Source organism: Corylus avellana, chromosome 1, assembly GCF_965113065.1.
Source record: "Corylus avellana chromosome 1, dhCorAvel1.hap1.2, whole genome shotgun sequence".
Lineage (NCBI taxonomy): Eukaryota > Viridiplantae > Streptophyta > Magnoliopsida > Fagales > Betulaceae > Corylus > Corylus avellana.
In genome coordinates this window covers 3994723-4014509 of record NC_142490.1, presented here as the reverse complement: position 1 = coordinate 4014509, position 19787 = coordinate 3994723, and the positions used below count along the sequence as shown (strand labels likewise).

Here is a 19787-nt window from a genome sequence, read left to right as displayed (position 1 = left end):
CCTCACCCCTCTTGTGCGGACATGCCAAAAAAAAAAGGAAAAAGTGGCAATTAAAAAAAAAAAAAAAAAAAGGGGGTGGGGGGTGGGGGTGAGGTATTAGGAAAAAAAAAAGGGGGTATTAGGAATGACATCTAGGGGTATGTCTTTTCCATTTGAAACATGCCACGTGTTAGGAGGTTAAAAATCTCATCCTATGCAATGCCCTCACTCACTTACCAAATTAAGCATGTTTATGTGTAAAGTTGCATCCCCCCCCCCTCCCCCCCCTCCTTTTTCTGAATTTGAATGTAAAATGTCACAAATTTTCATTATTGCATTGACACAATCACACTCAAAACCCTACTATGAATGATAATTTTGATTGAGATGGGTCGTGGACAACATGTGCTTAACCATGTTTATCATCATTTGCGAACTAAACCGTATCACAATCAAAAAAATTTTATAAATTGATCTGACAACATATGAAACGGTTTGAATTTTGAACTTTAAATTGTGATTACGATCTATATATATTTCCATCTTCTCTAGTAATTGATTTTGAACTTTGAATTTTGCTTAGCTAGATCCTTAGTTTGGTACATGGAAAAAGTTTTAGTGTATAGGTGTTCAAGACAAGTACAGTTCCTCCAATTTTTTTTTTTTTTTTTTTTTTAATCTCTCAAAAATATATATTTTTTAGAAGAAGACCCTCAAAAATTGAATTTTCTCCCCCATCAATTTTTTTTCTTTTAGTCTTACCCCCGACCGCCTGACGTTAAAATTTCCGATTCCATCCCTAGCTATAGCTAGTCGAAGATTAAGACTTCCAGCAAGGGAATGTCCTTTTCACCAAATGGCTTGTGACCAAGACCTAACAAGTCTTTTTATCATTTGAAGTCCATGTGAAACCTACAAACCATGAACAAGACCTAAAGTTTGGGTTTGGTTTGCACAAAAAATTAAAAATAAAGTCAATGCATTGGGTTGTAACACTTTCTGTTGACAATGATCTAAATTAATCTAATTTAATTGGTCCCAGTCTAGGTAGTATTGTCATAATTTACAAATTAAATAAGTGGAGAACCAAAAAGTATATATATATATTATGTGTTTTGGTAGAGGGGAAAGTCACTGATCACTCAATATTCCTTAAAAATCATGACAACCTCCTATACCTATACCTTAATTTTTGGCTTTATTGTCCGGCATGGTCTTTATAGTGTATTATATGTGTTGTATTCAAACCATGCCATGAACTAAAAATCCACACCTCAAGCATTTCATGTATTAATAAGGTTTGGTTCCTCTTTATTACTTTAAAAGAAAATAAAATCTGGACTACTTTTTACCTTTAGATTTTTGCCATGTCATCATCAAAAATTAAAATATCAAGAGCAACCATATGGTAAGATAGAGTAGTTCATAGAGAGAGATGATTAGTACATATAGGAGTCAAATAAGATAGTTTCAATTATTTAGTCTACAAGTAGCTACCATAATTTGGTTGGAATTCATGATATTCTAATCAAGGCAGAAGAGTGTGACGAGTGGCTACTTTATCTAAGCGTGACCATAATATTATCTGTCAATTGGGAACGAATAACAATAGAGGCCTAGACGATGGGTAGGGGTGAGCAAATTAACCGGTTACCGATTACCGGCCATGTACCAGTTTCGACCGAACCGATATTAACCGTAACCGATATACCGATATCCTTATCAGTTAAATTTTTTATACCGGTATACTTATCGGTTCAGTTCGGTCCGATTAGAAATTTCATATCGGTTAACCGTTTAACCGATATAAACTGTTAAGTAGAGATGCCAAAACGACGTAGTTTGGGGATTATATATATACCTATGTAACCTTATTTTAATTTGGGTTTGGGTATGTTTGAATTTTTTTTTTTTTAGTGATAGCATTGGATGAGATTTCTTTGCCTTTGGTGAAAGCATTTTTCATTAACTAGTTTTGCTAGTCTAATTAGCATTCATTATGTTAATTAGTTCATTTGCTTTGGAAAAATGTATTTTATAATATAAAAAAAAGTTGTGGTGGATCAATATAAAAAAACTTCAATTTTTAGCCCAAAAAACAAATATTTGGGTTCCAACAAAAAGTATTTGAACCCTAAAACAATTCATTTTTAATAAGTTATTTCAGCCCAACAAAAAGTATTTGGGCTCTCAAAAGTAAAAAAAACTCATTTTTGGCCAAACAAAATAAATCAATATAAAGCCCACGGTTAACCGGTTTAACCGAACCGTTTAACCGTGTACCGTTATAACCGATAATTTCGGTTAAAATTATTATTGGTCCGGTATCGGTTGATAAACCGTTTAACCAAAAACTATCGGTTAATAACCGATAAAAGCCAAAACCGGACCGTTTTGACCGATACCCAGGCCTAACGGTGGAAAACCACATGCGCTCCCTCAAGCTGATTGAGATATAATCTAACCCAGTCCCACCGAAGACATGACTAGCGACACCCATGCCGGTGGTATAAAAATAATCTCAAGCGCTTCCTATTTTGGGGTTCAACCTTAAGACCTCTTCCACCTACCACACTATTAAGAGTTACCCGAATGCCACTAAACCACCACCCTTGGTGGTATGATATAGATTACTTACCCGTTAATCTATTTATTTATTTCTCAAATCGTCTCTAAATGTTGGATTAGGCAGAGAAGTTGAATTGAACTATGTGAGTGAAGTCTCATTGGTTCTCTTAATCTTCCAGGCCAAAAAGATAAAGCTCTAAGACCTCTTTATTGTGGCAGATGACTTGTCAAATTATCATGTCTATTCCCTTTAATATTAGACTATATATATATAAGAGCCAATCAAATGGAGAGCTTAGTCCTCAAGCTTTGATGTTCTTCTTTTAGGGGCAAAGATTCTATTCTATGAAGTGATACTATCTTTATTCCAATCCTTCGAATATCAATTCCCCCTCCCCCCAATTGTCATAAAACTATATGATGGTCCCCAAACATATGCAATTAATCGAAGAAGTTTTGAATGGCTTGGCATATGCTGTCATAAACACTGCCAAATCATTGAATTGGATAACTCTCGAAGCCTATCTGTGGAGTTGATGAGTTGTTTCTAGAATAAAGGTGATTCCACCCTTAAAGATATGTGGATCAGAGAGTTTTGATATAATTAGGGGTTTGAAACCCGGAATTAGTAATTAGTTTTGGGAAAGACCCAATTAACAAAAAGGCCTACTCATTAAAAAAGTTGTAAAATTTCAAAAGGTCGCCTGCCTAAGACAGTTATCACACAGCTACAAGCTCGTCACATGGCAAGCAACCAAACAACAGCAACATATCCGAAAACCAGGTATGGCCTTTGCACCCCCAAAAAAACTTGCTTTATTCCACTTTCTTCTCGTATGCATAAGCATTGTTCCTTGTTTTTTTGTTGGAGCCCATCCTTAGGTCCAGCCTTGCGAAAATCTGCTTCAACAGATTTAGTGTGCAATGACATAGCAATGAGCATAATGCAAACTATTCTTAAACCAATTTATGAGTTATCCTTTTACTAAGAACAGAATGTGCTCTCTGCACTAACTCCACGATGCCTATGTTTCGGGGTCTCTTGTCTTGTCTAGTTGTCTTGTAAAAGTAGTCCTAATGAACCTGCAATGGACCAAAGAGACGAAGAGAAAGAGAGACTGAAAGAGACATGTACCATAATACTGTTCGAAATTCATTCTGTTTCAATCACTTTTGCGTGTGTTTAGATAGTACCCAGAAATATCTAAAGGGGTCCTTAGTAACAACAAAATTCACCTATAGTTCATTTGCATTAATTGGCCACTTGAAAATATTTTGGTGCAAGAAAGGATTTACAACTCTCAAGATATATTGACAATAACTTTGAGAATTTTAAATAAACATTTGTAAAATCAATGCTAGGGGAAAAAAAAAAAAACCAAAAAAAAAAAAAGATATTAGGAAGTATACATAATGGGTAGGAATTGCAATTCTTATTCGCGTGTTAGATTTGAGTCGTGTCATGTCGATGCATAGATATAAGACTATATAGTTTAACTATAATTCAACCATTTTAATTAAACAAGTTTTACTCTTCAACCCTATCACACTAATTTTATGTTAGATTCGTGTCAAATTTGCAAATTATATTAAAAATTGACTGTTCGGATTTGAGTCGCGTCGTATAGTTTAACCATAACTCAACATATTTAATTAAATATGTCATATTCTTCAACCCTAATACATTAATTTTGTATTAAATTCGTATCAAATTTGTAAATATTTTAAAAATTGACGACCCTCGCAATGGGCATCTCTTGCACATAGAAGTCCTATTTTTGTGCCTCACCATATAAACCCAATATGTGAATGGGTTATGAGTATGCCCCACCATATAAACCCAATATTAAAGCAAAGCCCAAGCCCTGATAACAATAGGGCTCAGAATTCAGATTTCCATATTGTGGACTTGATATATTTATAAACAAAAAAACTGAAATGGGCCCATTGCCAAGGTCACATGAGAAAGACTAAGCAGCTTTTTTTTTTTTCTTTTTTTCTTTTTTTCCTTTTAAATATGAGTAATATTCAATAAATTGTTGTACTATTGTCATCTAATTAGAATAATATTCAATAAAGACTTATGGGCATATGGTTGACGATGCCAAGGTCCTTTCTAGGAACATGCAGGAGCTGGATGGTTCACCACGAGGAGAGAAGCAGCCCATAGTCTGGCCAAGGAAAGTCTGCGACACTCGGCAGATCAAGTTTGGATCCATGTCTTGCCAGATTGTCTTTTTCATTTAGTACCTTTAGAGCTTCATGCTCTTGTATCTTAGAACCTTGGGTTCTAGATGTTTATACATTTTCCTGAAAGCAATGAAAGATATCTTTTCTTCAAAAAAAAATAAAGACTTAAAAAAATTAATAATTAATTATCAATTATATATCAGTCTATTAAATATCATTTTCATTTAAATATTTAAGACTTGGTCTTAAATAAAAGAGTCCCCACCCAATGCATAGGTAATAAGAGCTACCTATGCATTGGTTTGAATCTGTTTGGTGCAGATTCACTGTTTAATTTAAAAATTAGTCATAGGTTAGTAGATTTTGTTTGAGCCTGAAATGTAATACGTCATCTTTGACGCTTTTAACCTCATAATTTCGACTATAATTGCTTCAGAACTTTGTTTTGTATTGTTTGAGTTTTATGCTCGTTTATTAATAAATGAGATTGTTGAAAAAAATAAATAAAAATATTTGAAGGACCAGAAAGTGATCCTGTAGCTACTTGGCTACCTAATTCTTAGCAGGCCTCCCTTTTTAGCATTTATCCACCTCACCCACAAAACCAAATGATTCCATTTCCATGTACCAAATGGTTCCACTAATTGCCATTTATTTTTCTTTCTTTTAGCTGCAAAGTGGAGGCAAAAAGAAACCTTATAATAAGAAACTTATTACGACTAAAAGCAAGGCTAGCTAGCCTAGCTTAGAGCTGGGGTATGCCACTTCGGTTGAAGAAATCGTTGCTTTTTTAGCTTGGGCCTTGGGATAAGGTGCATAGCATTAGGGGGGTGGTGGGGAGGCCCGGTGGGTTTATAGGCTATAGCATACATAATTGAAGATAGCCCTCTTAACTCTAATAAAAATAAAAAATCTTTTAATAAATTTTGTTACAAATTCATGCAAGAGTTTACATTTTATATAAATGAGTATTACATGCGTTAAGTAAGTATTGATTAAATGATTAAGGGTCCATTTAAAATTACGGTTTCAATAAGTGCGATTTTAAAAATTGCATTTTTAAATCGATACTTTATAAATTCGTAAAGACGTTTAATAAAACATGTTAAAAAGTTTTTTTTTTTTTTATCAAATATTTGTTATGCGAAATGGTAATTTTTGTTTAAATTCACGTTTTTTTTCAAATAAGCACCTCCTAGCCTGCTTATAAAAAATTGTAGATTTTTTATTTTATTTTAAATTAAGTGCTTTTTAAATCGGAATGCCAAACGTCTTATGTTTTGCAATATCTTTTAAAAATATAAAATTGCAATCACAAGCGCACCCTAAACTTACCTATTCATATCAAGTTAAACTCTTAGAATAAATCACCGTCAATTCACCTCATCCTCCCAATTTTAATTAAATATTTTATATGTTGGCCTTCACCTATTAAAAAATGAGTTTAAACTCACATGTTAGGATGAGTGTTAAATATTAATTAAATTTATTATTTTTTATCAGTTTAAACTTTTGAAATAAATTATGATTTAACATGACTACTACATGATCGTTCACGTTAATAAACATGATACGTGATAATCCACGTTTTAGTAGGACCTGATCACTCCAAATATATATATATATATATATATATATATATATATAATAAAAAAACCTAATGACCACAAAACCCATATATTCACCTTAATTTTCACAGACAAGAGACAACCGATGAATTATATAATAATAACATTTTAAATGGAAGAATTTGATTTGTAGCTATCAACTTGTTGGATTTATCTTCTTCACCCCATGTCAAACTAATTTACTCAATGGACAAAAGAAGAAAAGAAAAATGATTATGCCAAAAAAGGAAAATAAAAAACTTGACCTGTAATTGTCAGAACCAAAAGGTTGGAAGCTCAAATCCCAGAGCAAGATAACGTTGACAATTAAAAAGAAAAGGGTATTATTTATTATACTTAATATAATTTTTTATGTTTTTTTGTAATTATTATACTTAATATGATATGTGTGAATAGTTTCATGTAATTTTCTGCCTCCAATCATTGAGACCATTTCCATACCAAACAAATCTTCCTATAGTAAATAGTTAAAGTGATTAATTACTTTTAACTTAATTAACTATTACTTTTATGGGACTTTTAAAATAATTTAAATGATTGTTGACAACTTGCGAGATCTTCTTCAAATTCTTGTTCTTTAAGAAATTTATTAATTACTTTCTTTTCACCTTTTTTCTTTTCTAGGACATTGAAGAGTATAATGTCCTCCTATCCTATGATGTCAAGTATAAGGTATATTATATTTATTGGTTGTGCATTAAGCATGTCAAATTTACAAGAACGTGTAAGTGTGAAACACGTGATGTAATAACTTAGCATCCACGTCATCATGTTTGAAAAGTTTGTTGACTCAATGTGCAAGAGATACAATGTTCTTTCTTAGTTTCTTTTCTTTTTTTACTTTTTAATGGACGGTATTTTAACTAAAAATTTACCTCAACCCTGTCTCATTATTGAGTAATGAGTAAGTAATGCTGATCTTGCGATTTTGACGTTGCAGTTTTAACCAATTCTATGATAAGTTATTGTTAAAAAAGAAAAGAAAAATTCAAAAGTTCGTTGAAACTGTTGAGTCAACACAATATGATAAAAATATAGTTTATAAAACAACTTCTCATTGTTAAGAATATCGATAGACAGAATAAAACATAACTAGATTCACTATAAATTGATTTCTTTTTAAAAGGGGTCGTCATAAGTAAACTAAAAAATGACCCCAAGAGTCTGTTTAACCCTAAAATTTTGCAAGCCAAAAGTGTGTTTTAAAACAAAATTATAAAAAGTATTCACGTGCCTTTTTTGCTTTTCGGGTGCATGCATCACTTTTATGGGAACTTTGTCATGCTCCTCACACATAATCGATTTTTGGTCGGCTTACCTATTGGTAGCCTTGTCACTTGTGAGCTTTCATTCTAGTAGTCCCTCATTCTTTGGGATTACTTACCCGAGCATGTTAAACCACGAGAATTAAGTGGTTCGGCCCATCGTGGGATGGATCGGGATTCCCAGCTCCCATCAGTTTTTTTTGAAATCTTGGTTATTAAATCTCATATAAGGGTCTATAAACTGCCACGTATCTCACTAATTAAAAAAAAAAATATTTTATTATTTAAATTGTAAAAATAAAATATAAAACAAAATAAAAATAATCATAAAAAAAAAAGGGGTGGCTTCGGGCCCTAGGCCCTAGGGGGTGGCTTCGGCTACCCCTAATCGGCCCTTAGCCACCCCATACTTTTTTATTATTATTATTATTTTGTTTTATATTTTATTTTTACAATTTAAATAATAAAATATTATTTTTTTAATTAATAAAACACGTGGCAGGTTATAGACTATGAGATTTAATGGTCATAATTTCAAAAAAAAAAAAATTGATGGGCAATTTCAGAGCTGGGGATCCCGATCCATCGTGGGACATATCATGGCCACTTACTTCACTTTGTAGGGTCTTGATTGATAGCTAAGTTGCGTATGCTTCGTCATGTAATCTGCGTCGCTGCATCTTATCATTTCCCAAAGTCAGAAGCAACTGGTAAGTGGTAAGTACCGTTCACCTGCACTTCAACGTGAATGGGCATTTTCGTAAAATGCCAAACAATAATTAAGACACATGACTAAATGACTAATCATGCATCATTTGGAATTTGGATGTTTCTTTGTTGTTTTTTCAATTGTTTCATTTTTCATGCTGATTAAGAAAAATCTCTTAACTCAGGTTTGTATTGTAACGTATGATTTGTTTCTCATATTTTACAACTTAATATTTAAATTTTTGTTTTATGTTCAAATTCACAAACTTAATACTCATTTGTTGAATGGTAATTCAAAATAAGAAATATTTTCATGTTGATTAAGAAAAATATCTAATTCAGATTTATAACATACGCTTTGTTTCACATATTTTTACAATTTAATATTCATTTTTGGTTTTATGGCGGCCAAATTAACAACTTAGTAATCATTTGTTGAGTGGTCATTTTTACAAAATCAAAGAATATTATAAGACTTATTTTCTTTCATTTATTTTATACTTTTCAAATAAAATAATAAAAATAATTCATACTTGTCTTTTTCGTTTATGTAGAGAATAATAACCAAAAACCGTGAAAAGTTGGCTCAAGTGGTGAGAGCTTTGATTTTGGTGGCATTTCTATTTGATTTAAACTTCGAATTCCTTTGGTGGCAAATAATTTCTTGAGGCCAACCTGCCAGTGAAGCCAGAATATTACCGGATCCCTGTGGATTGGGCACTTTACACGGGTCTGAAGTTTACTTTATAGGAATAAGTACACAAAGTGGTCTTGCCGTGAATAGAACCAACTATACTCTTGAATTTCATTGATTACACACACACACACATATATATATATATATATATATATATATATAGATGAAAATCGTGTACTTTAAAAACAAATGTCAGTTTAATAAATTGAATTGAATGATTGTAACTCCTCCAACCTAACGTAGAATAAAATTTTGTCTACATGCAAAACTCAAAGATAATTAAACATAAAAAATCATAATAATAATGGATCCAACCATATCGTGGACTTACTATATTTATATAACACAAATGATTAATCAAAAACAAAGATGCCCTTTTTCACTTTTTTTTTTTAATTTTATCTTTTTTTTTTTTTTTATTATTATTTTATAAGTACGTTTTTTTTTTCCTTGCTTATTGAAACATAACTCTATATATGCTATTTTTTCGTCCTTGCCTTTTTGTTTCTAATTAGAAAAGTAAAACGTGTTTATGAATTATTTTTTCTAATTGCATTAAAAGAAAAAGTTGAAAGACCCGAAAAAAAAAAAAAGAAGAGAGTCAAATTTACTGTTTATCACCCCCCGGAGATAATAAGGGCATGCTAGTAATTCCACGAAGGATCCTCCGATGCAGTTGCGAAGTTGCGTAGGCCAAATAACATATACTCTGTCTCTACGGCTCTGTATATAAAAACGACAATAAGCCGAAACAGAGAAAGGAAACAAAAAAAAAAAAAAAAAAAGGAAAAAGAAAAAGAAAAAGAGAAGAAGAGGAAGCTAAGAATACATCCTCGTTGTTTTCCGGGGCCTTCTTCCTCCTCCCAGGTACCAAAACCTCTCTCTCTCTGTCTCTCTGTCTCTCTTTCTTTCTGTATTGATTTTTCTCTATTTGAGGATATATGTATAAATATTTGATGAATATATAAATATGAGCTATGTTTTTCTTTTTTTCTTTTTTTTTCTTTTTGTTTCTTTCTGGTTTCAGGTTTTTGGGATTTTTTGATATTTCATTGGGAATTTTCTGATACAAATGGTGGATTTTCTTTTTCAAAAAATTTATATTTGTTTTGGGATAGGTTTAAATTCGAATCCAACGGTAAAAAAGTTTGTGTCAAATTTGAACATATTTTGCAGTAATATATATAGAACAAATCTGAGATTTGACTTTTCTGATTTTTGGGTTTTTGATTTGTATGCTGAAACAGATCGGTGATAAGATATAATGGGTGAATGGTACTTTTTCCTTATCAGATAGCACTAGTTTTGCTACCCCATTTGAGTGGTAGAGCTTAAGCTAGAAACGCAAAAGCTTAAACAAAGAATCTTGGGGTTTTTTTGTTATATATGATTCGGTTCAATATCAGTTGATGGAATTATTAAAGAATCTTGATATTGTTTGTGTAATTGGATTAGATTAAGTAATTGGGGTTTTGGAAATTTGTGTATTTTTGGATGCAAGAGCAGATGGTGAGGGGAAAAAAGGTTAGTTGCACGAAGAATTTCAAGAGAAGGGATCGATCCATAGGTAAGGGTTCTGATGATTCAGATGACGATTATGTGGTTTCGGATGAAGAAAACGAGGTCTCGGATGCTTGGGATGACGATTATTGCTCTTCTTTAGATCGGCATGCATCAGAAGAGAGTTTTGGTAGTTTTGTTGAGGAGGAGGAGGAGGAGGAGGAGGAGGTGGTGGTGACGAAGGTTGTTAGATCAAAGGTTAGATCCAAAGGACAAAAGCGTACATCGGGTCACCGTAAAATTGAGGTGAAAACAACGAGAAAGAGGAAAAGGGCCACTTATGATGAAGAAGAAGAAGATGAGGATGAGGATTATGAAGTTGATGAGGAGGAGGAGGATGAAGATGAGGAGTTTATACTGGATGAAGATGATTGTTCAGATGAGGAAGAGGAATCAGTGGGGAGAAAGAAGAGAACTAATACGAAAGTGCGCAAGCGAGGTTTGCGAAAAAAGGGTTCGGTTAGGGGTCAGAAAAGGAGGAGAAAATCTAACTTTTCGAAGAAGCCTTTGAGAAAGAAAAGAAGAAAGAATAGTGGGTTGAGTAGGGAAGTACAATATGATGATGCTGAGGATGATAACGGTGAGTTTCTTAATAATAGATTGGTTGTTAGAGAAAATAACAAGAAAAAACCAGGTCGAAGAAAGAGGAGGTATGTTGCACCTTCAGATTCAGATTTTGTGTCTTCCGGATCATCTGATTGTGACTATAACGTTTCTGAGGAAGAGAAACATACCATCTCTGAAGAAGAGAGAGAGCAAGTGAGAGAAGCCAGGAAGTTTTGTGGAAGTCTAAGAGCTAATTTGAGGGGTTCCTGTTTCCCCAGTAGAATTCAGGAGGTCAGCGATTTACAGCAGCAAAGAAATCCTCTGGTATGGAAGGGTAAGGAGAAGTTAGAGGAACCTTTGGGAAAGAAGGGTAAGGAGAAGGTGGAGGAAGTTAGAGCTGAGGTGGTAAAGCAGGTTTGTGGAATTTGCCTGTCTGAAGAAGATAAAAGAAGATTAAGGGGAACACTGGACTGTTGCTCTCATTATTTTTGTTTCGCTTGCATCATGGAGTGGGCAAAAGTGGAATCTCGTTGCCCTTTATGCAAGCAGAGGTTCAAGACAATCAGTAAGCCTGCAAGGTCGACAGCAGGAATTGATTTGAGAGAAGCACTGATTCAAGTCCCTGAGCGTGATCAGGTATCTTATTGCTTTCCTCTTACTGGATTCTGCTTTTTTATTTTGCATTTCTGGTTGCTTATTTCCGGGTTTGAAATGGGTTAACTGCTTTATACAGGTTTATCAACCTTCTGAGGAAGAACTCAGGAGTTACCTTGATCCATATGAGAATGTGATTTGCACAGAATGCCATGAAGGTGGGGATGATGGTCTCATGTTGCTATGTGATCTCTGTGATTCACCTGCACACACATATTGTGTTGGTCTTGGGCGGGAAGTACCTGAAGGTAATTGGTATTGTGATGGTTGTAGACCCGTTGCTCTGGCATCTTCAGGTTCCCAAGTACAAGATCATTTGCCTGATCAAAGGACTAGGAGCAACAACTTATCTAATAGACCACCGCCTATTGTAAATATTAGGGAAGGTTTAGACCTCAATTTAATTTCCTCACCTCGTACACCATTTTCCCATTTTGGGAATCTTTCATCTCCCAGATTTACTGTTGGAGATTCTCAAGCAGCTTCTCCAGTATCTGGAGCAGGGGCGCCAACTCTTTCAGGGAGACGCTGGATACATCGTCAAATACATCAGCTCAGGAACCTTAATAGAATTAATTCTATGGCTGCTAGAACTGATGCGAGTTCAGCTGCTAATTCAAGTACAGATTTTTTAAATTCTCAAATTAATCAAGAAGGCAGGGATACAACAAATCAACAAACAAGGGCACAAGAAACAGGGACATCATATCGTACATTCTTTGAGGATGGGCTACGGGACAATCCCTCTCCATCATTTCAAAATAGGGATTTTTTTTCCTCAAGATTAGGCTTTGTGAGAAGGCAAGCATCTCAGGACCGGACTAGTACAACTAATGACAGGTCTTTCAATGGGAGGTTATGGCCTGAACCTGCTGAGATGAATCCAATATCAGGTTATGAGCAACTACATCAATGCAGCAGACCATCAATCATTGGATCCGACGATAGTGTGTCACCTTGTACAGTTACAGAGGGGATCGAGTTTCCAATGGCAAAGGAACAATTGCAATCTTTGGTTAAAAGCCATCTGCAGAAGTTGGCCCGAGATATTGATTTAGGTATGCAAAAATTTATGTTCTTTTATTGACATCGTAGAGTCTACAAGAATCTTCAACAAATGCACCCAATTGGAATATGAAATCCTTGTGTCAGAAATACTGCCACAACACGCATGGTAAACATAAGAATGGGTTTCTGTTATGATTTTTCTCATATTTGAGGCTGCCACTTGTTATGATGCGTTAATACTTTTGTTGAGTTGATCTCTTGTTTTACATGATTATGGAAGAAAAGCTCAAGCTGCATTTTGTTCTTTTGATTCAGGAAACAATACTTTCAAGGACATTGCAAGGAGTTCTACACACACCATTTTGGCAGCATGTGGCCTTGAACATAGAACGAGCGAGGTTTATTACCCTGTTCCCCCAGCATCAGCCTGTTCCCACATTGAATTAATGGTGGGTGGACAAAAAAGTCTTATGAAAGGTTGTTGCTCTTCTTGTTTCGATTCTTTTGTGGGGGATGTAGTGAAGAAGATCATGGACACGAGAACCTCATCATGGTTGACTCTAGGTCTTTAGGGGATCAATGCAGCCGAGCCAACCTTGTCTTGCTGCACATCCTTTTTTGTTAGGAGTTGGACAAGAATTTGTTGTTAACGTTGTTGATAGTTGGTCATTCACTGACATTGAACATACAAGATTATTCTTACTTTATGATTTTTACAGTTAAATTAATTATTCAGATAGGAGAAGTCAATTTTTCTACTACTTTAATGCCTTGGTCTGCTGCATTGCATTAAATTCTTCTATAGGAAACTGAAATTGGTGCCTCCCTCCAGTTTGGGTTACGTCCGGAATAAAATTGTAACTGGAGTTCTCTCCTTCAGTCTTGCAATTTTTACTGTTAATTTTTTTTATGATGGGAGATTTCCAATGATCTTTTTACGGAGCTAAGGCACCCTCTCTCCTCTTAATCATTTGTTGGGTGTTTTGCACTCTTAAATGGTAATCTCCTCTCATAATGGTTTCCGTTGCAATTAGCAAAAAAATCCCCTCTTCCCTGGCCCAGATAAAAGGACAGTACATTGACGGTTGGTTTCAGTTATTTTTTTTTTGTGTGTCAGTTATATGTCTGGCGGGTAACTTGTTGGCTGTCGGTTATTTTTTGGATGTGTCGGTGATATCAGTTATACGACTTAATGATATGATTCTTGTTTCCAGCTTTTTCTTTTTAAATAAACATCGTCGTAAGATTTGGGGGAAAATGAGGCCACGGAAGGCAAGCGGGGTTGTGATGGAAGTAAGGCCGGGCTTAAAAAACAGGAAAAAAAAAATTCGTATCATTACGGCCATCAATGCTGTCACAAGATATTAAAAGAACTTCTGTTAAATCATTTCTATCGTACCGGGATTCAAATTCCAAGTAATTTTGATATTCAAATTGCTATTAATTTAAATAATAAATATAAGAAAAGCCTTATAAATCCCACGTGCTTGACTAGTTAGCAAGTGGACGAACTGCCGGAAACCTACTGAAACTTGTAAGCCCAATAAAGGCTCTCTCACATAAGGACCCATAACAATTAACAATATGAAGAATCTCTATCCCATGGTATATAGCACCAATACCAACTCCATGCTGCCTTCACTATTCCTACATGACTCTTAACAAGCTCACGCTACCTCATAGTGCTTTACCATGGCTGGATGATTCGTCGCTTGGATTATCAAGTTCAAGCTTTGCAGAACAAGAGAATGAAATATTTCCCACTGACCAAGGCATCCAAACATTCTCAAATTAGAAACTTCTCCCCTTTTCCCTCCCCTTTTTATGGGTACAAATGACCATTTGTAGCCAACAAGCACAAAAAGAGCCTATGGGTCATAAACCTCAAGGCTTCTGTGCTTAAACTGAATAGTAATCGCAAAATGAATGCCATTCATGGGAAGAACTCACTTTTTTCTTTTTAATTTATGACCTGAAATTAAAAGATGATATAGAAGTATGTTCAGGCCTAGCAACTAAAGTTTCACATGCGACATAAATTACACTCGTCATTACACCTTATTTCACACTCTTTGTTTGATACATTGGCATATTCACTACAAACAAACCATACATTGCAGAGCTCATGGTTGTAATTTTGAAGACCACTAAGCACCCATTAACAACTTTCTTCATAAATTGTCATCAAGAATGGTGGACAACAACAACCCATGAACAAACTCACATCTTTTTGCCTTCTCTTCCTGATCCTTGATAGAGAGGGGAGATGACCGGACATTTCTGTAGCCAAAAAACACAAGTATCAGAGTTGGCCAGAAAATTCAGACAAATTAGGAAATGATTTGACATATATTATCAGATGTATTGTAGTATGATCCTAATTAAGTTATGAACCAGATACATTAAGGGCCATAACAGAATCCAAAGGTAGAAGAAATGACTTCATACCTTTCCACTTTGGAAAGAAAAACATAAGATAAAAAAAATATGCAGCATTTGCAGAAGCAAAAGAAAGGTAGAATCGATCTTTTGTAACAATGGCCTCTGATTCTGCTGAACATTTCACACTAGCAATTGGCCATAAGCATTTCAATCAACAGCCCCAGCACTGAACACAATGTTGTGCAGACTAGCCCTAGATTTTAGGGATGCTTTTGTTGCAAAAACCAATTGTAATATATCTTCAGAATTAATCTTGCATGTGCAAGGATCAAATTTACATGGATGAAGCCAAAAAATAGGAATTTGTATTTTGGTAAGGACATGCATGATTGCGTGCATGTCCGCATACACATATGTGCCTATGTGCGTGCATGCGCATGTATGTTTTTCACTACCAACAAGCTTTATCATGGTGAATCTAGCTTGGTCTCAGGGTAATGGGTCAGGAGTTTAAGCTTGCTGAGGTAAGATAGATTTTAGAATGTTTCAATGTCTGGTGTTCTATGCTTTCATTCAATGCTTCCTTTGCCATGCAAAGAAACAGATGGAAACCATGTTCAACTTTCCTAGTTCTACCGCAGAGACAGTGCATTCTTAATCAACCCCAAACCAAGCACTGCAGTACTCTATAGCATCATGATAAAAAAAAAATAAGACTATTGTATTTTCCCAAATCACACATGTATATACATAGAAATAGTACCATCATTCCCTCAGCCAATCTTCTAAGATAGATGAGAGTCTAACATGCTTCAAAGGAAGAACACACACACATATCTGTATACCTATGTTTATAGGTATATACACATGTATACCCTTTCATTTAGATTAACAGTTTTTGTGTATGTTCTGTTCCTATGTAATACCATAACAAAGAAGATAGCTATAGTTAGACCATATCAACATTGACATGGATCATAGTGCACAATCCAATATAACTCATTAAAAATGGAGAGAAAAAAAGTTGAAAAATGCAATTACATACCGCTTTGATACTTTCTCCTCTGAGATTTTCTTGACAGAGCTTGTTTCAGTAGAAAACGGAGGTTGACCACTTACAAAATCATCAGCCATAGGCAAAATAAATGATGACAACAATGGATCTGGTGCTGCATTTGATGAGGAGACTATACAGGAAGATCCCCCAAAAAGGGACTGGAAATTTCCTTCTCGCAGCTCTTTCCTCAACAAGGATAGTGTAGAATGTGCCCCACTTTTACGTGATTTCCTCTTGCGCTGCATGTAATCACTTGTTAAGGAATTGTGGTTACCAGATACAATGTAGGCAACAGCCACGAGAAAGACAACCAGAATGAAATGTAAAATGACTTAAATTCTGGAAGTACATTCGTGGAATTGAAGACCAAGAAAGAACAAATTTAACACTTCTTTGAAGAAATGTTAATTGACATTCACACGACTTACTATTTATTTCATGGTCTCCCACTAGTATGTTCTTCATTTTTTTTAAAAAGGAGAAGTGAATAAGGGGAACTCGGGCAGACAAATAAACGAAAGAAATAAGGGGAAGGGGTGGATGAAGAAAAATCAATTCTTCTGATCTTTCCAGAACCTTCAGAGGAACCGACTCTTCTGAGGAAGCGCTCGAAAAGAAAATTGGTTACTTAAACCATTAGAGATCTGATTTCAATTTCAACTATTCTTTTAGATGCCAGGCAAAACATTATTTCTACAAGTTAACGTTCAGTGAAGTACAAAAACTGATTTGAGCACAATGCATGAGAAATTCTGAAGAATACTTGTAAAAGACAATAACTCAAAGGATATCTTGAATATGTTTCCGTGCTGTAGGGTTATGTGTGCAACCATGTCAACCCCCACTCTCATTGCACAAACTGGACATACCTGCAGATAAACAGTCCCCACAGTGAGCAAAATTAAGGTTCACCCACTCATTAGGGAAAGGGGAAAAATAGTGTATTTTTATCTATCACATAACAAATAAAAAAACTCTAAATGAAAGGTTAAAACTCAAGATCCTAGACCAGACAAAGCAGTAATCAAACTTAAATTTTCAGTCCATGCATCTCTATCCCTGCGCCCTACCCATACTAACCTTCCTATATCCCACCCCACGGGTGGGTTGAAGATTGAAGATACACCATCACGTGCAAGTGGCTTTGTCAAAGTCAAGCCCCCACCCTTCCATACATACAAGGGGGGGTAGCATCAGTTCAAAATCTCATTGGTGGCTGAATTTACTAAGAGCCAGAGCAAGGCATATAATCTCTTACATCAATTTTTTTTTGTATGTCTATCGATGGATTGGCTTAATTGGCTAGAATACCAAGTTTTCTTTAAATGTTTCCCTTAATAAACCTATATAAGAATTCTAGCCATCGAGAACAGTAAAAATTGAAGCAGCTGCAACCAAATAAGATGGGAGGAAATCACTCAGACCAGCTTAACTCTCTACTGGCTTAAACACCAACCACAAGGATCAATTAGATGAATCAATAGCCATGCAGAGAAACTCCACTAGTTGGAATTTAAGGCTTTGTTGATTTAGTTGAGGAAAACATTACTTGAAAAAAAAAAATGCTTTATTATGCTATCCATTAGATGCCTAGAAAGAGGAAATTACAAGTATTAACTGGCTTTTCAATAATCATGTATATACAATGAACAAGACATTTTGCAAAAAAGATATTCAATAAGTTACAAAATTTTGCTTGTTAGTTGTTACATGTGCAGATGGTTATTAAAATACATGAAAGGAGTAATACCCCATTCTTTGCCTCCACAGGATGCTCTTCGTCAATGTGGCAGCACAATCCAACAATATCGAAATACTCTGAACAGAATGGGCATGGAAACTCCTCCCTTATGTCATCATCCCCATCAAGTTCTTCAAACCCCATGAACATATCTGCATTTCACAACCTTGTTTCAGTAAGTGCCAACATATATCTAGTGCATACACATGGCAGATCAACCAATGCCTCCATTTGGTCAGTGAGAAATCTAAGTAAAACAAAATTGAGAGGAAAACACAAGAAATGCATGCCTCATATCAAAGGCTCAACTCAAACAAAGCTTAATAGTTGGAGGTTCAAAGTTCAATTCTATTCTACTTCATCATTATTCTCACAACCCAATGGAGCATAAAGGGGAGGGTTTTGTAAATTGCGTCCAACAATCTGAGCTATCAAGATCCACATGTTGGTTTCTTTCCCTTGCCTTTCCTCTTTAAAAGATTAAACAAAAGATACTTTTTGAAAAGAAAAAAAGGCAACTACGAAACCAATCAGTGGAATCAAGTTCAGCGAAGACATCTTTTCTTGGCTCTAATTGATCCCAAAAATTAAAGAGTAATGCTAGAAACTACCACATCTATATGAAAAACAATTTAAGCTCTAACACTGTAGTCGCCAAAATTTCAATCATTTCTCAACTACCAAGAAGACCCACAAACGGAAGAGAGCCATTCAGGCCTTATAATCGTATCAGTCTCCCTAAAAGTGAGTTTTTTTTTTTTTGTTATTTATTTATTATTATTATTTTTTTATCTAATCAAAAACAATAATCATAACAATCTAAGGTCTAACCATATAGTCACCAAAATTCCTTTATTTTCCCAGCTACCAAACAACCAACGAAGTGTGTTACTCGGGAGATATAATCATTCCAACCTTATTAAGTGTAAACCTATTCCATTTCCCACCTCTACAAAGCCAAGCACCTGAACTCTTAACATTGCATTCACCAAAATTTTCCCTGATTTTTCAGCTACCAAACAACAAAAAGCAAGTGCGTTACTCAGGCTATATAACCACATCAACCACACTAAAAGCAAACCTTTTCCATTCCCACATCTAAATAATCAAGAACCCAAGCTCCAACACTTGCCCTTTCCTACCATTTTCTCAACCACCAAACAATCCCCACAAGTAGAAGAAAAGGCTCAATCGAGCTCACCGGATCGCGATTGAAGAGCGGACTGGTACCGCTTCGAAGCCGAAGAGAGACGAACGCTCCACGAATCACCATCCATAGCTCAACCTCCTCTTTCTCTGTCCTCCTCCTCTCGCTCGAATCAATTCCAATCTATACCCCACCGAAACGCAGCGTTTCAGACCTCAATTATGCGCTCCAAACGAGTCCGATCTCCTTGCTGACTCAGACCGACTTCGATTGCGATGAGGGATACAGAGAAATTGGGCTAGGGTTTGAGCTATAAGAGAGAGAGAGAGAGAGAGAGAGTGAGAGAGTAAAGGATTAATAAATGCAAATTTCACCGAAAGAGGAAGAGAGAGTAATTCGCCACTGCGGCTCTATATTTGTACCTTTTCTTATTTTAATTTTTTTTTATTTAAATTTTTCGAAAATACTTTTTCTTCTTTTTAATTCAGTTCATTAAATTGATATATAACTAAAAATATATATAGTTAAAGGAGTTATGACGGTAGGTATTATTACGAAAAATGATATAGTGTAATAAAAATATTATTTATTTTCATAAATCTTATTTGACAAGAGCCTATAGACCCTATCCATAATTATTGTAACTCCATCTACTAA

General features: G+C 35.0%; 2 protein-coding genes across 3 annotated transcripts; one reads left to right on the top strand and one right to left on the bottom strand.

The window, feature by feature from the left end:
• The first annotated feature begins 9810 nt into the window (after positions 1–9810).
• On the top strand, positions 9811–13538 carry LOC132172047 (RING/U-box protein). 2 transcript variants are annotated; one of them, XM_059583480.2, is made up of 4 exons: positions 9811–9902; positions 10542–11777; positions 11875–12853; positions 13119–13538. In XM_059583480.2, exons 2-4 carry the CDS (start codon positions 10542–10544, stop codon positions 13373–13375), a joined length of 2472 nt encoding a protein of 823 aa, XP_059439463.2. In that variant the 5' UTR covers positions 9811–9902; the 3' UTR covers positions 13376–13538. The 2 variants fall into 2 exon arrangements, with proteins under 2 accessions (XP_059439463.2, XP_059439462.2); XM_059583479.2 differs by having other exon boundaries at positions 10283–11777.
• A 1201-nt stretch (positions 13539–14739) lies between these two features.
• LOC132170515 (protein DEHYDRATION-INDUCED 19 homolog 3) lies at positions 14740–19519 on the bottom strand. The gene is made up of 5 exons (XM_059581519.2): positions 19185–19519; positions 17993–18135; positions 17034–17111; positions 16231–16487; positions 14740–15083 (listed from the first exon to the last, which is right to left on the bottom strand). The coding sequence occupies exons 1-5, from the start codon at positions 19258–19260 to the stop codon at positions 14975–14977; spliced, it is 663 nt and encodes a 220-aa protein (XP_059437502.1). The 5' UTR covers positions 19261–19519; the 3' UTR covers positions 14740–14974.
• Positions 19520–19787: the final 268 nt, after the last annotated feature.